At 39.9% G+C, this 18,739-nt stretch overlaps 1 protein-coding gene across 3 annotated transcripts in view; it reads left to right on the top strand.

Moving 5' to 3' along the window:
• RNF38 (ring finger protein 38) overlaps positions 1–18,739 on the top strand; it is a 185,214-nt gene that overhangs the window by 106,615 nt on the left and 59,860 nt on the right. For all 3 annotated transcript variants that reach the window (XM_075208162.1, XM_075208153.1, XM_075208171.1), the window contains exon 2: positions 6,195–6,265. In XM_075208162.1, coding sequence (XP_075064263.1) covers positions 6,195–6,265 — 71 coding nt within the window. The remainder of the gene's footprint in view (positions 1–6,194; positions 6,266–18,739) is intronic.

Below are 18,739 nucleotides of genomic sequence, written 5' to 3'. Positions count from 1 at the left end.
CTGTTTATTACAGCTATACCAGGCTGCTTAAAATTATATAATAATATATGATAAAATGCTCTCCCTACTGTAAATGATTGGGATATTGTAAGTTAACAAGATGTTATGTAAGACTGTGGGCATATTGCTTTTATACAGGTCACAGAATTCAGAGTTGAATTCTAATATCCCTAATTGACAGTATGGGATACATTATTCCTTATAATACACAGGTTTTCCTAATGAGCACTGAAGCGATGCCATCAGAACTCACAGTTCAGACAGATATTATTTACAGGAGTTTATACATGTATTAACATCACTTGTGTATTATAAGAACAATAATCATGTAACGCTGTGCCCCTCAACCCAACATATGCAGTTCTAAGTGAGGTTTAACAGCCTGATGCCCACCACAGTTACATTAAATGTCAAATGCCCACCATATACAGCCCAATACCAACATAAAAGCTATCTGCCATCACACACAGCCTTATGCCAGCTCAGTCATATGCTCAGCCACAAAGTATTCATACTGGTCCCGCCATTCTGGTGCAGAGTTCACTTCTAAAAACAAGTCAATCAACCTGTCATTGGTAACAGCACAATGGTTGCATTTTGCTATGTAGTGAAATCAGACATTGTTATGGTTTCTTCCTATTAGCAGTGCATTCACTTATTACATTTTACCAGTCAGGTAGTTCTGTGTCCTGAGATCCATTACTGAAAGGGCGGTCCCTCAATGGGACTCTGGGTGTTTGCAGGTTTTAGCTGTATAGAGATACTGCTATAATGAATGGAATATAAGATTTAACATGCCCACTGCAGTACAGTATACAATATCCGAAGTCATATCAGACATTTGTATAAAAGCACAGAGTGTGATGTGGATAGATGAATCTGCTGGGCAGCAAAGGACCCTTAAATTGTATTTAGTATTGGCAACTAAACAACTGAGATCTATAGTAAAGCATTTCCATGTGGTAAATCTTTGCTGAATACAGATCAATAAATGATAACTACCTACATAGAACTAATGTTTGCAAATTACCACTTGTGTTGTTGAGTATGATTGCCCTTTTATTTGTTAACAACAGAAAGAGGTTCTCAGATAATCATAGATTTTGCCTATCATTTAAAATTTTCATGTGTTAAGCAATGTTTGCTGAGTGTTTAGCTCAAACTTCATAGATAGATAATACATGAATGCATTTTTTACATGCTTCAAGCCCCACAGCAAAATGCATTGATGTCAATACAGTACAAAATGAACACTACAGAAATCTATTTGAACAAGTTGAATATATGAACTTAATTTAATGTAAATTAAATTTACTGCACCATTTGACAGGAGCCTCATGTCACCACTCTGTTGGGGCACAACCTGCGCATTTTACTATTTAACTCTCAGCCCGTGGCCTCCTGCATACCTCTTCTCCACCTTACCTCCCCTTACCTCCCCTTACCTCCAACATTCTAGGTTTTAAAATTGGGACAGTGTATGAAAAGTGACATGGCCACATTACAACAGGGATGTGGCCAAACCCAAAGTGCATAGATCCTAGTCACATCTATCTTTGTACTGCTGCCCTTTAGCACAACTGCAAAGAGCTTTGAGAGGTTAAATGGCAGTTTCTGCAGGCACACAGGACTTCTCAAGGTGTTTTGGGCATTCCCTATAAATATTGACCTGTCTGTCAAAACTATCATGCGGACAGATGACAAATTCAGCTCAAAGCCACAAAATGACTAATTTGTAATTAAAATGAGTTCATATTTTAGTAAAATGCGAATCACATAACCACTTTTATCGGTGTACATTCTAAAACCTAGTGATTGAAATAATTGTTTGCTGGACAAACTTGTTAACATGCTAATTGTGTTACGATTCAAGTCTGTGACATTCACAAATGTCACACAACATAATGTAAGAGGTCTCAGATGAATGTCCAGAAAATAATATTCTGCTAGAAAGGTTATAGAAATACTTTGTTTTTTTGGTTAGTGTGCTGTGTCGTGGGCTCATTTGTATGTAAACAGATGTTTTAAGAAGTGTTAGACACCTAGGATATTGTTCGGATATTGCTTGAGACACCATCCTCAATGGAATTGAGTGTGAGTGTCAAAAACAACCATTATTTCCACATAGCACTGAAACATGTCAGGCCATTATAACATTAACATCACTATTACAGTATAAAAGTAAAAATGCAATTTGATTCTATATTAAAAATACTTTGAGGCATACATATATTTACTATATATACCTTTTCTGTCCAATTCTTTGCTGTGCAGATATCTTCTTAAATGTCCCCAAACAGATTAATCAACATGTATAGATATAAATGCAATATACAGATCCTGATTCATTAAAGGACGTAAATGCAGATTTTGTGCGTACAATCCTTCTGCACATGCCCAGAATTGGACCATAAGCCACAGAACGCAGCCGCGGTCAATTCATCTTCCAACGCAAAGGACACACTGCAGCTTACTATTTCAGGGAGGGAACAGGGCGGGAAAGGGGCATTTGCCCGTAGTCAATGCACAGTAAGGGTGTGCCAATCCTGAGCGCACACAGCAGCATTTGATTCAAACTCTGGGCATCTCTCAGGTACTTGTTTTTCTGCCGTATCTCTTGCTCCAGCTACAAGTCTAGTCTAAGTGCCGATTACTAGTGATGATGGCTGTATATGCACGCTATTACATGTGTTTGCAATCAGGAGCAAATTTAAACATTTATTTTATGTACAGTAGACAATAAGAACATCCAAATAAATGTATATCATGGAAAATAAAATATAACAAACCCATTTTTTTTATTTTGTAATGTTTTATCATCGATACCTATATTATTAACAGGTCACATTAGTTTTTGTTTTCTGTGCATTCTTTTGTGATTTTATATTCCACATATGTGTTGGACATATCCTCCAGTGTCTTCACATCCGCTCCTTGTTGAGTGCGGGCATACATATACCCCCAATTTACATGTGTTTTAAAACAAACGCACTTTGCTCTCAGTATGCGTACCTTAATGATCAGGTCCATGTTCTTTTCTCACACTAAAGTACTGTATGTCCTCACTTTCTAATTATTAATGAAAATAAAACTGTACTTAAGTATAGATAATATTATACTTGTATTGTATTGAAATATTTACCTAACAATGTGGGCCTGATTAATCATCTGATTAATCATCGGCAATAAGACCCTAGGCGTGCCATATTTTGCGTGGAATAGCTCTGCGCATGCTCAGAAATGGATTTTCCACGAATGAACGCAATTGCATGCAAATCATGTCAGAATGTCACTTAAGTACGTGTTTTTTAGCTGTATCATTTGCAATAGCTAAAGGGCAGGTGTAAGTGCCGTCTGCTAGTGATGATTATCACAATATCATCTTTGTATCAAAAACTACTCTCATGCGTGCCACTAGATAGCACAGAGCATGTGTATGTAGTAGTAAGAAAAAATGGATTTTATTGATTATAGTGTTATGAGTTGGTAATTTCTTATATAATTATTTTTTTTTGCGTGCATTGTGATGGGACTTGATATTGCACATATGCGTATCCTGCAGTCTTTTCTATCTGTTAACATACAACAAGTACTGTTGAGGCAGAGTGTACTTATATCCAGATTCAAATGGAAACAAACGTATCTTGAGATCCACACGCTCAAGTTCCATGGTCGTTTTAAAATTGCAACTTGCGTGCCTTTTGTGTTCGCGTTCGATGATGAACCTGTATGTGTATGCTAAATAGCTTCCATGTCTGAGAGATCATTTGTACAAAAGTTAATAAAGCCAGGCAAGGATCCTATCCATTATAGTTTTAGGACCACAGGCTACAGGGGATACTGTTCTGTTGCTGTTATGTATAATGAAGTGCCTGGATTTCCATTTTACCCCCCCCCCCCCCCCACCACACTACACTCTTTTCTTACACAACACAACACAGCATAGCATAGAAGCCATACCACAGCGATACAATTTGGCATGGAAAAAGTTTTAGTCATAATAATGAAATAATCATGAAATAAGAAAAAACACCAGGAATTCATAATAACACTATATTATAGTGCCAGAATTTATGCCATCACTATACTTAGTGTAGGTGTACACTTAATTCAAAACCACAAACAAAAGAAAACTAATACCCTTCCTCCACCCTTTACAATCACATCCACGCTTGCCACCTGGTATATTCTCTGTTCAAAACGACATTAAAATGTATTATTTCCATTCTAAGTCACTTTCTTTATATTGCCACCCACGCTATAACACCTGTTTTGGCTTGATTTAAACTGGTATTATATAGGCAGTATTGTCAGTAATAATAAGAGGTTGTCCACTTTTGGATAACATCATCTATATAGCAAACAGTGGGGACTCTCCCATTTACCTGAAGACGGTCAGAACTGATGGATGTAGTCCATCCATAGCTCTGCCATAGAGCTATGGAAGAGCGCTGGATAACCTGCAATGCACTTCTTTTCCGCAGTATGGAAAATAAGCAGCATTCTCCATAGTCCAGCTCTGCGGCTGCAATTAACAGAGAGGGTTACCCCGCTCCACCTATTTGCTTACAGAGGTGCATGTTTAGGGGTTTCCTAAAGGTGAGAATCCCTCTAAGAATGATAGTAATAGACCCCTAACTACTACACATAATAGAGATATGTAATGGTTATTTATGTTAAAACAATATTGCCAATACAGTTAAAACCATTATTGGGGATGAGGGGATAATGGAATAAAATACTGAAATGGTGGCTTTATGATGAAACTTGGGCTGTCCTGCAATCCTGGCACTTTGGGCCCAGGACTTTGTGGCCATCCTACTTATACCCCATTCATACTGCACCAAAATCCCGGGTTTTTGCCGGGGCGAGCTCAAACGACTCGGGTCTTGGTGCAGTATGAATGGTACAAGTCAAAAATCCCGGGTCTAAAAACCCGGGTCTTCAACCCGGGATTTATTGAGGGGTAATTCCCGGGTCGGACCCGGGTTGCCTGCACTATGAATGGTGCAACCCGGGTTTTTCAACCCGGTTTGCACAGAAAACAAGCTGATTGGCTGTCGTCGGCCATTAATGTGGTAAACAATCACCACCCACTTTTGCATCATCTTTATGCGTCAAAAAACCAGTCACCTTTCAATGACATCACCATTTTTCAGCCAATGAAAACTGCTCTGGTGATGACTCCCACAAATTGCCAGGGCACAGACTTGTGCATTATGAATGGGGTCAACCCGGGAAATTCCCGGGTCCGAGGTGCAGTATGAATGGTGTTTCTGAGCTGGGACGCTCCGAGCCCCGGCAAAAACCCGGCTTGAAAAACCCGGGATATTCCCGGGGCGGCAGTATGAAAGCGGTATAAATTGGGCCAGTTGGCAGAGCAAAAAATATGGGCACTTCCACTCATATTAATAAATACAACATCGGGAAAGGAGATTGTTTTATAGCGCAGAATAACTATGCCTTTTCCTGGACATTTATAGATAAATTAAATTAAACCATATTTAAAATTATCCTCTTTCCTCTTTTGACATCTTGTGCTTAAAACTAAGCTCAACTTACAAAAAAATGTACATAACTAAAATGATAATAATGTGATTTGAAAAATTTTTTATTACATTTTCTACTGCTTTTTGGTTGAAAAATAACCATCACTGGAGTTTTCTGCTAACATGTAAATGAAAGAAGTTGAAAGCTAATAGTTTGTACTCTCACAGTCCCTCACTTCCCTAGTTGCTTTTATAATAGGGAATGTTTACTGTTAGTTGTTTTTGTTTTAGTTTTTTACCTTGTGGAGTCAATGTTGCTGCTGCAGTCTGCAAAAGAATTAATGGTTAAATATTGTGTTTCAAAAATAGGGTAAGAGAAAAATTAATATATTTTCAAATCATCTCATCAACTAGAGAGTATGTATGAACAAAACAATCCAGAGGACATTTAGTTTAGGTTCTTTTCAGTAGATAGTCCTGACAAATATATCATAATGGGTAACTTATAACAGTTGTTAATGCACCTTTTAAATGTAATTTGTAATCATTTATAAGCTTGAGGTGCAAGTGAACTTGCAAAGCTAGTAGAGAGATGCAGTGCGCTGCCTGATTGTATGTTCAGGTCTATCAATGTGTTCATAAGCACCACTTAGAAAATATATCATTGCTAGTAGTGAATAATTCCTTTCTTGTTTTCTTGTGTAGGTCATTTGGGCCAAATGTTTCAGTGTCAGCCAGTGCATCAAGACCACATATGCAACGATGACAACGAAAAGGTACGGGTGCCCTTAAAAGCTCATAAATAACATGACAACCTTTCACACTTTTAAAGAAAATTCAATAATTGCTCATTACTTAAGCAATAACACATGGCGAGAAGTGCATTAAACATTTCAGCGCACAGCCTGGGAGTCTTAAACGCCTTAAGGAAGAAGCTTAACCTTTATTAAAGAATGTTTCTCATGAAATTCAAATATGTGCCTACATATTACGTAATATATTTATTCATGTGTATTTCTGTCTGCAGATAGATGCATTAACAGACGGTACATTGCAAAAGAAACACAAAATAATAAATGCAACAAACTGAGAGATGATTTGAATGAATAGTTAAATAAAATAATGTAACTTGTGTGTTCCAGATGCCTAGCTCAGCAAAGTGAGAGCATTTTGGGATGTTTGGGACATTTTGAGGGAGGGTAGTAATACATGTCCATGCCCTCCAAATGCCCTTCTGAGCATGTGTGGGGACCTGCACATGTGCTGTGAAGACCCATATTTTGTTCCTGAAAGCCAAATGCAGAAATTAAAATCTGAAACAGGGCTTCAATGCTCATGCACTGCTCCCTGCTCGTGCTCAGAAGAGCAGAGTGGGGGACAGCGTAAAGGTTGGACTGTGGCCAGCATAGTGGCTTAGTGGTTAGCACTTCTGCCTCACTGCACTGGGGTCATGAGTTCAATTCCCCACCATGGCCTTATCTGTGTGGAGTTTGTATGTTCTCCCCGTGTTTACGTGGGTTTCCTCAGGGCACTCTGGTTCCTTCCCACAATCCAAAAACATACTAGTAGGTTAATTGGCTGCTATCAAATTGACCCTAGTCTGTCTGTGTGTGTATTAGGGAATTTAGACTGAAAGCTCTTTTGGGGCAGGCACTGATGTGTGTTCTCTGTAAAGCGCTGCAAAATTGGTGGCGCTATATAAATAAATGATGATGATGATGACCTTTTTGTTTCAAAAAGAATTCAGGGGGTGTACAGTTTCCCACTTTTTTGTTAGTTTGATGTTCTGTCCTAAACATTTTGTCAAAGGCAGAAGTGCATAACGATTGTTAAGTTATATCATGTTATGGTGGACATTGTATGAGTCCAAAATCAACTCCATTCACAACGACATCCCATCAGGTGCCTCTCTCATCACCCCCCACTCTTCTCCTGTCCTCCCCTTGTAGTCTGCCCACACTTGTTCTTTTTCTCTCAAGTCGCTGGGGATGAAGACATGGTCTTTCTCCTGTTCTTCCCCCTGCCCCCTGGACCCTATCTCTTCCAGCCTCCTAACATCTGCTCCCATCTTGCCCACCTCTTCAACCAGTCCCTCTCATCAGGTATCTTTCTTTATGTGTCCATGCATGCCCTCGTCTCCTCCATCCTCAAAAAACTCACCCTATACCCTGACACTTTCTCCAAATATTTATCAACCTCTCCCCTCCTCTTCGCCTCTAAGCTCCTCAAGAGGATTGTCTACTAAGCCACCTTGCCTTCCTTTCCTCCCACTCCCTCCTTAAACCTCTTCAATACAGCTTTAGTCCCCTGCACTTCACAGAAACTGCCCTCACCAAGGTCAGTAATTTTTTACTTGCCGCCAAATCCAAAGGTTTCACTGTACTTATCCTCTTCAACCTCTCAGCTGTCTTTGACACTGTATACCACACTCTCCTTCTGAAAATCCTTCACTCCTTCGGTCTGCGTAATACTGTCCTCTCCTGGCTGTCCTCCTACCTTTCCAACTGCTCATTCTCTGTCTATACCCCTGACTCCACCTCCCAAATCATTGTGTTCCTAACCTCCCAAGACCCCTCACCTCTCAGCTTCTCTCTACCCATTGAAAGTATTACCCTCACATCTGTTCCACAAGTCTTCTGCCTAGGAGTTATCCACATCTCCTCCCTCTCTTTAACTCCCCACTTTTAATCCCTTTCTCAATCATGCCACATCCACATTCAACTTCCAGTTCTCCAGGATTGGACCCTTTTTCACCCTAGAGGCATCGAAGATCGTCATCCACTCTCTTGTCATCTCTCGCCTGAATTACTGCTACATCCTTTTCTCTGACCTTTCTTTTTCCCGCCTCTCCCCATTACAATCCATCCTCAATGCCACTGTTCAGGCTTATTTTTCTTTCCCACCACTATGCAGCTGCCTCCTGCCTCCTGTCAGTCCCCATACTGGCTGCCTTTCGCCTACAGAGTCCAGTTCAAACTCTTTACCTTTCCTTTTCCCCGTACAACTCCAATCTCCTCTCCCTTCTGCCCTTTCTGTTCTGTCAGCACCCGTCACCTCTCCATCTCTCTCATCTTCTCCTCTCACTCCCGCCTACCAGACTGCCCCCATCCTCTGGAACTCAATCCCTCTCACTATCAGGCTCTCCACCACTCACCAAGGCTTCAAACGAGAACTAAAAATCCACTCCCTCACCAAGCCATCCAGTTCTCCTCCTAAACCACCCCTACTGCCCCATCACACTAACCCACCCCCTTTGCGTCTGTCTCATTTTTTTATCCCTCCCATCTAGAGTGTAAGTTCTGACAAGCAAGGCCCTCTTCCCTGGTGTCATCCTTTCATGACCTATGCTACCAGCACACCTGTGTCTTCTGTCATTTCCTTAATCAGTGCCTCTGTTCCTGTTTGCAGTGCCCATCTTCTTTGTTACAGGCTCAGCTTGTGCTGACTTGCTCCTCATTCTGCCCCCCATTCCCCAACTTGTCATGCCTCTTTCTTCTAATTATAGTGAGAGGTTATAGCCTGCTAGTAACGCACTGCTGCTAGTTGGCTTCTCGTTACTGTGTATTTTGCCTGTGTTGTATTGTCCTGTTATGTCATGTACTACTTTACTTTATGCTCACTGTGCTGTGGACCATTTGTAGCTCCTTATTAATAAAATATATTAATAAAGTAAGCAGAGAGAAGAAAATTGGTGTTTGCACTCAGACATAGATTTAATTAATCTCATCAAAGATTCAAAATTGAATAATTAATTCTTATTTTAAACTGTGTTCATACACATGTATGTTGCATAATACAAAGGATCAAATATGAATGTAGCATGCACTGGTCTTCTGCATCTGTTTTTTCAATGATCATATGTTGTGGTCTCTGTTTACCATACATAATCCCTAGTTAATGCTCTATTATTGCTTGGTTAACTCTCCAGTGAAAGCATAGCAGCTCAGATCGATATACAGTAGAAATGCCTATAGGTCAGCGTTTCAACTTTCAAACTCAAGATATCCTGGTTTTGACCTGTTTTTTACCTTAAAAACTGGGGAAAACACTTTGGTGCAACCAAAGAGTGTGCATGCAAAAGAGGAGACAATATTGCATTCCCTTTGTCAGATGTTAGGAGAAATATTATTATTTAATATTTGACCACAGAGCTAGATTGCAGTCTATCTGCAATTTTATTTATTTTTGGTTTGGTTTGGTTTTTAATATTTCGCCAGCTTTTTAGGTATAGGATGATCTACTATCATTTTTAATAAATACTAATAAAATTTAGTTTTATAATTTACACTTATCCTTCCATTGTCTTGAGTGCCCTTTTAGTCACCTTATTTTTTTTCTCCCAATAGTTAGGAGAAATTGCCAGATTGTTGTTGTTGTTGTTGTTGTTGTTAGGGACATCATTAAATAGAAGACCTATCATTTAATATCTTGTGTATGAAGCTGGCCACCACTAATCGTGCTATTTTATTTAGGTTTATTACTAACAAATATTACATCTTGGTTCAAGACACTACAGACAAACGTCCTTACCAATAGTATTGTATGGACCATTTTATTGTATATCCTCCTTCCCTTTTACTTGGGCCTCTGGCGAGCCTTAATGCACCACTTGCCAGAGGGAAAGTGGGGTTTGTTAAATATCTCTTCACACAGTTAGACTCGTCTCAGCTTTTCTGGGTTTTATCTTCAATACCATGCCTCCTTCTGAGGAGGCTTCTCTCTTCAGGTTGTATTTCCTTGCAGGTTCCATCAAGAAATTCCTTAGCTGACTCCCTAAAAACATTTGCAGAAGTACACACACACTCTCACAGGTAAAGGGGATAAGCCATTTGGCACATTTATTAAAGTAAAGGCCTGGTAACTTAGGGTCTGACACCTGACTAACAATGGTTAATGTGGATAAATGGATTTTCTCTGCAAATAGCAGGGGGAAAAGGTGCAACCTTGAAGCTTTAAGGGTTACATGTTGCAAATGCAAACACTTACAATAACATGTACATGGTATAACACAATACAAAGTGGTATCACAAACAGCTAAATTGATGTAGCAATAAAGAGTAGCATAGAAATAATAATAATGCAATGGTAATGTAAATACAGGCACATGCAACTGTATAACAGTAGCTCGAATCAGTTTGGTTAAACCATACTTGCCTACTCTCCCAGAAAGTCTGAGAGACTTTCAAATTCTGGGGAGTCTTCCCGGATTCCTGGGAAACCACGGCACTCTCTTGCATGTCGCCCACACCTCTAGTAAATTGCAATTAAGGCATAAACACAGATCTTTTTCAATGGCAATTCAGGCCCAACTGGTTTCAGTGACTCTCCTCACAATACAGCAATGTGTAGGGGCAACAGCAATCAGATACAGGCGTCTTGAAAAATGGCAAAGAAACAGGACAGACAGTAGGCAAATGGAATACTCCTCAAATCTCCCTGGATCTCTTAAGAATGATAAAGTCTCTCTCATCTGCTATCTTGTAGTAAAACATTCACAGTACTCAGTGTGTGCCTTCTGTCTTCCCCAGTTCTCCCAATTACAGTGTGCTGTGCAGTCTTTCTTTGGTTCTCACCACCTTCAGGACACTCAGGCTTACAGCAAACGGGCTGGCTGTGTGCTTCTCTAGATGTGGTAGCAAACTGGCAGACACTGTTTCATGGTAACAGGTGACCTCCCTGTGTAGGTCTGTTGGCCACAATACAAACCTCTTCCCAACTTGTCCACACTTTTTTCTGTGGTTTTGGCTCCAAAACCCTGATTTTTGGCTAGAAATGAGGTCCCTTCATGTCTTCACACTTGACAAGTGTAGTTTTCAGCACCAAATATTGTTACATTGCCCCCTGTTGCCTAGAACTCTGCCCACCATGTCGGTCAAGTTTCTGGACCCATACCTCCCATTCTGGTAAGCACTGAGTCTGGGGGTTACGCTATTAATCTGGAAAAATAATAGTAGACATGATCAGAGCTATTAGGTGAGATGAGAGCCTTTTCTTAAGTGGCAACATACTAGGGGCTTCAAAAAAGAGGCTCTCACTTGCCTCTTCTTACCTCCTCAGTCTGTGGCACTTGCTCTCTTGCTTCTACTCTGCTTTCTGTGTCAGCCATGGTGCTACAGCAGTGAGAAGTCAGCAATCGGAGTATGGGGTTAGGTCAAGTACTGTTTTGGAGTTGCACTTGAACTGTGTCCTAGTCACACAAGTTCCATCCCATTGCTGAGAGTGTTTAAGGTATAAATGTGTATATGTATGTGTCATTGAAGACACCTTCAATGTCTGTCATTCCAAAAAAAACACCCACCCTTGTCCACAAAATAAAATTATATCCTGCAATTTGGCAACTTGACACCTGAAAAAAATCCCTAGGGAATCCAGCCCCGCTTTGACCAGCCTGTGGTTGGTTGTCATTATGGAGGGGGGACCCCACTCTGCGGTTTCCCCTGCTATAATCCCTCTCGCTTTTTGTCCCCCCTAATTTTGGTACTACCAGCACTAGGGTTCAACTGGCAGGGGAGGAGGGGGCACGCTGTATTTTTTTTACTGTGTTATTTAATGTATTGCACCGACAGGTCTGGAGCTTGTATTGTCGGTGGCTGTATTGTGCTGGCTGGTCTGGCGCTGACATTGCCATTTGCCGACTGTTGACCTTACTACCTGTGGACAGTCACAATGTTGCCAATTTAACTACATAGACACAATAAACCTGTCAACATTTCTGACTGTTGACATTTTAGTGTCAACAGTCTGACTGTCGATAGGTTCAGCATTGACAGATCGTACCCAACCACTGTTTTGATACCCAAGTTCAAATTAAAGTTAGTTTACAATATTTCTCAATGATTCATTTTCAGTCTATCAAATATGTAGACACTTCTTTTAACCTGCAGACAAAATTTCCCAAGGGTGAAACATACATTTAAACATATGGAAAATGTACTGAAATACATACTGAAATACTCAAGCCATATGGCACCTATAAACTGATATATCCATCATTTTGGAATTGTGACCTTTTGTCTGCTTCTGGTAACAATGCCCTATCATGTGATGATGCTTAAGAATGTTCACACAGAATGCTCTCCTTTATTATTTAATGACTATACAGCCTTTGCAAGAATTTCCAGGCACATTAGTGTCTATTTGTCAAAGATTCATTTTTGTGAAGTTGCTTTATTGGGTTTTTTGTACTATTGCTACATACATTTACTTCCAGCTGAGATGTATGGACTTGAAAACTGACGTCTTAAACTTGATTTTTAAGGTCATGTCAGTGGTATGCCTCAAACATTTAGAATCCCAAAGGCGGGATAAGGTAAGCCCCGCTCCAGTTCTGACCAAACATTAGCAAAAGATAAAACTCTACCCAATTTTTCTGCTAAGCCCCCAGCCCTTTTGCAGCCCACGAATCAGGATGTCTCACCAAAAATTCGGACAGTTGGGAGGTATGCAGTGGCACTTTAATAATTAGTAAATATTAGAAACCTATTTTTAAATCTTTACTGTAACAGAAGTTACTGCAACCACTGGCCAAAATAATATTTTCGGATGATTTTTCTTTTTCTTAAAATTAACAATTCAATATTAAAAGGCCACCATCTGGCATTACTGTTGTATTTGATAGTGATCAGCCAGGAGACACTTGGAAAAAGTCAGTTGTGCCAGGCAGTAGAGGGCAGCTTGGGATTAAACAGGAGACATGGGTAAGCAATTATTTGCTCACTTGTATGTCTCTTGCCCAAGCACATACCACCTTCAGGCTGGGAAGCATGGCTTTATCACATACTGTTATTGCATTTAACATCGTGAGGTGGTCCAACCCCCTTTAAATGGACTTTAGTTAATGCCTTAAAACATAACTTATAATTATATTTTTCATTTCTTGTTGAATGCTCGGAAATGGTTAGACTTCCATTTTGTTTCCATTCATATAGGAAATTGATGCAATAATTTCAAAATCAATGTGATTAATTGCTTTGGTGGAAATAAAGCTCATACTTAGATCATAAAGCTTATTTTGACAATATTACAGGATAATAAAATGGACTTTTATATACTGAATTTGGAAATATACTAGCTTTGGCATGGTTTAGAATTACTCTCCGGGGACATAGAGTAGCGGGTGCATGTTGATGGCCTAATCATCTGGGAGTGTTTATTTTAGTCTGAAAGTGTTTAACTATATTTTCACACCTATCACAAATGTGTGCCCAATGTTAATTACACTCCATTTTCACTTTGACCATTATATATATATATATATATATATATATATATATATATATATATATACGCACACACACAGTGGTTGAAGTGGAAACTTAGAAGTGGTGCTATGGAAAACGTAAGAGAACATTTTACATTCAGGACATGTTCACATTTTATCTAATATCTCACTTGAACTGAATTTCATGTCTGTTTTAAAGTTATATACCGTAACAATTTAAACAAAAATTTTGACAGCTTAGCCTCTCACTAGTTTGTTGATACCAAATACATGCAGTTCCCATCACAGGTGTTACTATCACAAATCTCCAAATACAACCAATGCCAACATGAGAAAATCAGAAAATTATAGTACAAACTATTGCCCATATTGTGTTGAGTACCTTTATACCTAACTTGGATAGGATTGCTTATGTATGTGCACAGGAAAATGGTGAAAATATCAGCGTAAATAGGCATTCTCATGTAATATGAAGTTAGCCTATCTCTGGACTGATAGATAGTTTTGATTGTTAAGGGGTGCCTATTGGGGGTGGGCAGAGCTGGATTTACACCTCATGCGGCCCTAGGCAAGATATCGGTTTGGGGCCCCCCCTTCACACACACAGTGGCCCCTCACACACACGCAGGGCTGCCATTAGAAATTGTGGGGCCCAGTACAAACGAAAGAGTCTGGGCCCCCCCCTTCCCAATGTATAGTACGGGTTATATTACATTGGCTCCATATTAAGCCACACATAGTACCCCCAGATCATATTATGCTACACATAGTACTCCCAGATCATAGTATCATACACATAGTACCCCCAGATCATATTATCATTCACATAGTACCCCCAGATCATGTTATCATACACATAGTACCCCCAGATCATATTATCATACACATAGTACCCCCAGATCATATCAAGCCACACATAGTACCCCCAGATTATATCATGCCCCACATAGTACCCCCAGATCATATTATCATACACATAGTACCCCCAGATCATATTATCATACACATAGTACCACCAGATCATATTATCATACACATAGTACCCCCAGATCATATAATCATACACATATTACCCCCAGATCATATCAAGCCACACATAGTACCCCCAGATCATATCATGCCCCACATAGTACCCGCAGATCATATCAAGCCACACATAGTACCCCCAGATCATATCATGCCCCACATAGTACCCCCAGTTGATATCACGCCACACATAATACCCTCAATACATAATATATTTGTTACATTGACATATGTGCATAGTGTAGGAACCCCCTGTGTGCTCACATTCTACTCAGCGCGCCAGCCAAGACAGGAACATCAGCTGTCAGCACAGGCAGTCCCACAAGCCGGACATCACAGAAGAATACAGCCGCCGGCTCTATCACAACCCCACCCCCCAGTGACAAGAAACAGTTCTCAAAATAAAAGAGCCGACCCCCCCTCGCACGAGTCGCGCGCGGGGGGGGGGGGGCTGCCGCGAGTCGGGGGAGAGGCCACAATTTTTTTATTTTTATTTATTTTTTTATATTTTCACTTGTCCCCCCCCAGCTGGGCCCCCGGGAGCCGCTAGGCCCTAGGCAGGTGCCTAGGTTGCCTAGCGGTAAATCCGGCCCTGGTGGTGGGCAGTATCTAATTATTACATTTATGTACATGATATTTTTACATTTTTGTATATCTGGTTATTTTATTTATTGTTATACTTTATTTTTAAGAATAACCCTGCTGTATTTTACTCATCGGAAAACAAGAATCTGCAACTGCTATGTGAGAGCCGCACATCAGCTTCCGTTTTTCAGTAATAGTGGGAACTTGGAGCACAGGGTATGATTTTGTGAAGACTATATAGGTCATAGTTTACATGTAATTTCCTAAGGTATTCTTGTCAGTGTCATGAATGATATTTAACTCCGGAAGCTCCATAAAATTCAAGCCTGTCTTAGAGCTAATAGGGTTAAGCCCCATTTTCTTGCAGGTCGACAGGTCCACATAACTGCATCCCACACAGCCCCAACATCCGAGTATCTCTTGTTCTCTGGACAACACAAAAAAAAATAATAATAAGTAAAAGCTGTTTTGTGTGGGGAGCGAAGTACATGGGAACTGCTTTTAGTTTGATTCACAAGTGTACTGAATTCATGGTGAGTGAGATCAGTAGGAAATGAGAGACTAGGACCTTTCATGTGTGGCCTCACTGCAATAAAACATGACTCACTGTCTAGAGCATTAACCATACCATATTAGAAGTAGTTCTGTGTATTAAAAATAAGTTGTGCATTGCTTAGAAGTACTGCAGTTTAACCATATACAAGGCTGGATGTAAGCTAAACAATATTTTTTATGAAACTATTCAGTTATGGTGGATTTAGCCATAAAAATGACATAAAAAATCATATTTATGTCAGCTTGGTGATTGGTAAAATAATAAACTTGTAACAGCTGCTTGCTACTTCTGTTATTTTTTTAGCTTGTCAGTCATAGGTCAGGCAGAGTTGTATTTACTTTCACATGAAAACGCAACGTACACTATATGGACAAAAGTATTCGGACATCTGACCATTACCTCAACAGGGACTGTAATGACATTGTATTCAAATACATATACTTTAATATAGAGATGGTCCCCTTTTTGCAATGGTAACAGCTTCCACTCTTCTTGGAAGACTTTACACAAGATGTTGGAGTGTTTCTGTGGGTAATTGTGCCCATTCATTCTGTAGAACATTTATGAGGTCAGGAACTGAGGTTGGACGAGAAGGTCTGTCTCACAATAAATACACAAAAAATATTCTGCGCTATACCTAAATATGGATAGATTGATTGATTGGTTTGATTGAGGAAAGCATATGTCATGAAAATGCTGTTTATAAGATATCACATACAAATGTACAAGGGTATAAGATACAAATGCATACAAGTACAAAAATGTATAAAATATTTGTATAAAAACAAATAAACATAATAAACATAAAGTCTCTGGTAAAATATATTATTGCATCCGTATGGGTTCACTACTGCCTTGAAAAAGTCACTCCTGTGACGAAACACGTCGGCCAATCACGAGTCACATCCAGTTTCTCCACATCCGGTTCGTCATATCCGGTTCATGACATATGCTTTCCTCAATCAAACCAATCAATCAATCTATCCATATTTAGGTATAGCGCAGAATATTTTTTGTGTATTTATATGTTAACAGGTTGGACTCTCCTGATATTCCGCTGCTGACCTATCTCATCCTATAGTGCGCTTCCCCTCCTATATCTGTCTCACAATCCCTATTCCAGTTCATCCCAAAAGTATTCAATGGGGTTGAGGTCAGGGAATTGTGCGGGCCAGTCAAGTTCTTCCACACCGAAGTCATCAAACCATGTCTTGTAGTCCTTGCTTTGTGCACTGCGGCACAATCATGTTGGACTAGAAAAGGGCCTTCTTCAAACTATTGCCACACAGTTGGAAATGTCTGTATACTCAGTGTCGGTAATAGACTCGTCGGAATAATGTACCCAACCAACCATATCGACACTTCTCGTAACTGCTTTCACTGTAAAACTATATATATATATATATATATATATATATATATATATATATATATACAGTGGTTGAAGTGGAAATTTAGTAGTGGCTGTATAGAAAAAGTAAGTGAATGGAATTTAATAGTATATATACGCGAACACACAGAAAATACCATAAGTTTGCTTGTACCTCCCAACACAGCAAAGAAAATGTACTCAAAATGGGCAAAAAGGTGTTTTCATTTTATTGGGTGAAATTGCAAGACAGTGAACTAAAGCAAAATGCATGTATTGTAAACAAGAAATACATTGAGGTTATTGCTTTGGTATCAATCCACATTTCCAAAAGAGCAAAAAGCAATATTGTACACATAGGTTTTCATAATAGAATTTGCACTTAAAAATGATAATGCATTATTATTTGTTGCTAGTTTGCAATATCTTGAATGAAATGCATAAAATGTGTAGGAATAATATCGTTTGTCCAATAAAGCTTACTACATGATGAGCAGACAATAAATTGTAAGCAGGGCCGGATTAAGAGAATGGAGGCCCCTGGGCTAAGGGGGACCACATTCCCCCGTTAGCCACCTGAAAGCTCCTTACTGAGGAGATGTTGTGACACTCTCACCAGATCTCCTCAGTAAGGAGATTACTGAGCACCGCGGAAGGACAACAGTGACAGACTCAGAAGCATCGATTGGGGCGGGGGCGCCCGATCAATAATGCTGCTGAGCTCTGTCAAGGGCCCCCTGGATGCCTGAGGCCCCTGGGCTGTAGCCCAGTTAGACCTCGGGTTAATCCGGCCCTGATTGTAAGGGACCACATCATTTGCAAGAGGGTCTCCTGAGAGGGTCTCCTGAGTGTGTAGATGCCAGGGTAGGGAAAACCTGGGTACTTTTAGGGCCCACCACATCTCCTAGCTCATCAGAGTTTTTTCTGTAGTATAAGGCTTAGTGGACTATTCTCCTGGCTCCCACTGACAAAAAATACCAGTGGGAAACAGGTAAGTGTTACATGCTGTTTATCGAATTCTGACCTTTTGGAAGGCATTTGGTGCCAATTTCAGTTGCATTGTAATGTTGATGGGTCCTTTGCTTTCCATCTCCACCAACAGATGAGAGAACTGTTTTAACACACTGATCGTTGAAGAGCGATAATCTTCCAACATATTTCCCCACCAAATGTCCCTTATTGCTATGCATTACCTTACTGAAAAACACTTTTTTTTTTCCCAAGCACAGCTGTTTCACTAACGGCATCCAATTGCATTCCAAAATACCTTTGTATACTTTTTTGTATTTATTCCCTCCATACATTCTAGGTCACCAACTCCATTTTCTGCTATACAGCAGAAGACCTAAGTAAATCCTGCACCTCCGCAGTTGGGCTAAAGTATTCTGGATCCAGGACCTTTCCACTCATTCTTTTGCTATTTTTCCGTCATGCCCAAAGGAGTAACATTATTTTAATCAGTAAACAGAACCAAATGGCAATAGTCCACTAGT

The sequence above is a fragment of the Mixophyes fleayi genome, chromosome 1 (genome assembly GCF_038048845.1).
Source record: "Mixophyes fleayi isolate aMixFle1 chromosome 1, aMixFle1.hap1, whole genome shotgun sequence".
NCBI lineage: Eukaryota > Metazoa > Chordata > Amphibia > Anura > Limnodynastidae > Mixophyes > Mixophyes fleayi.
This window is presented reverse-complemented; position numbering and strand designations above follow the sequence as displayed.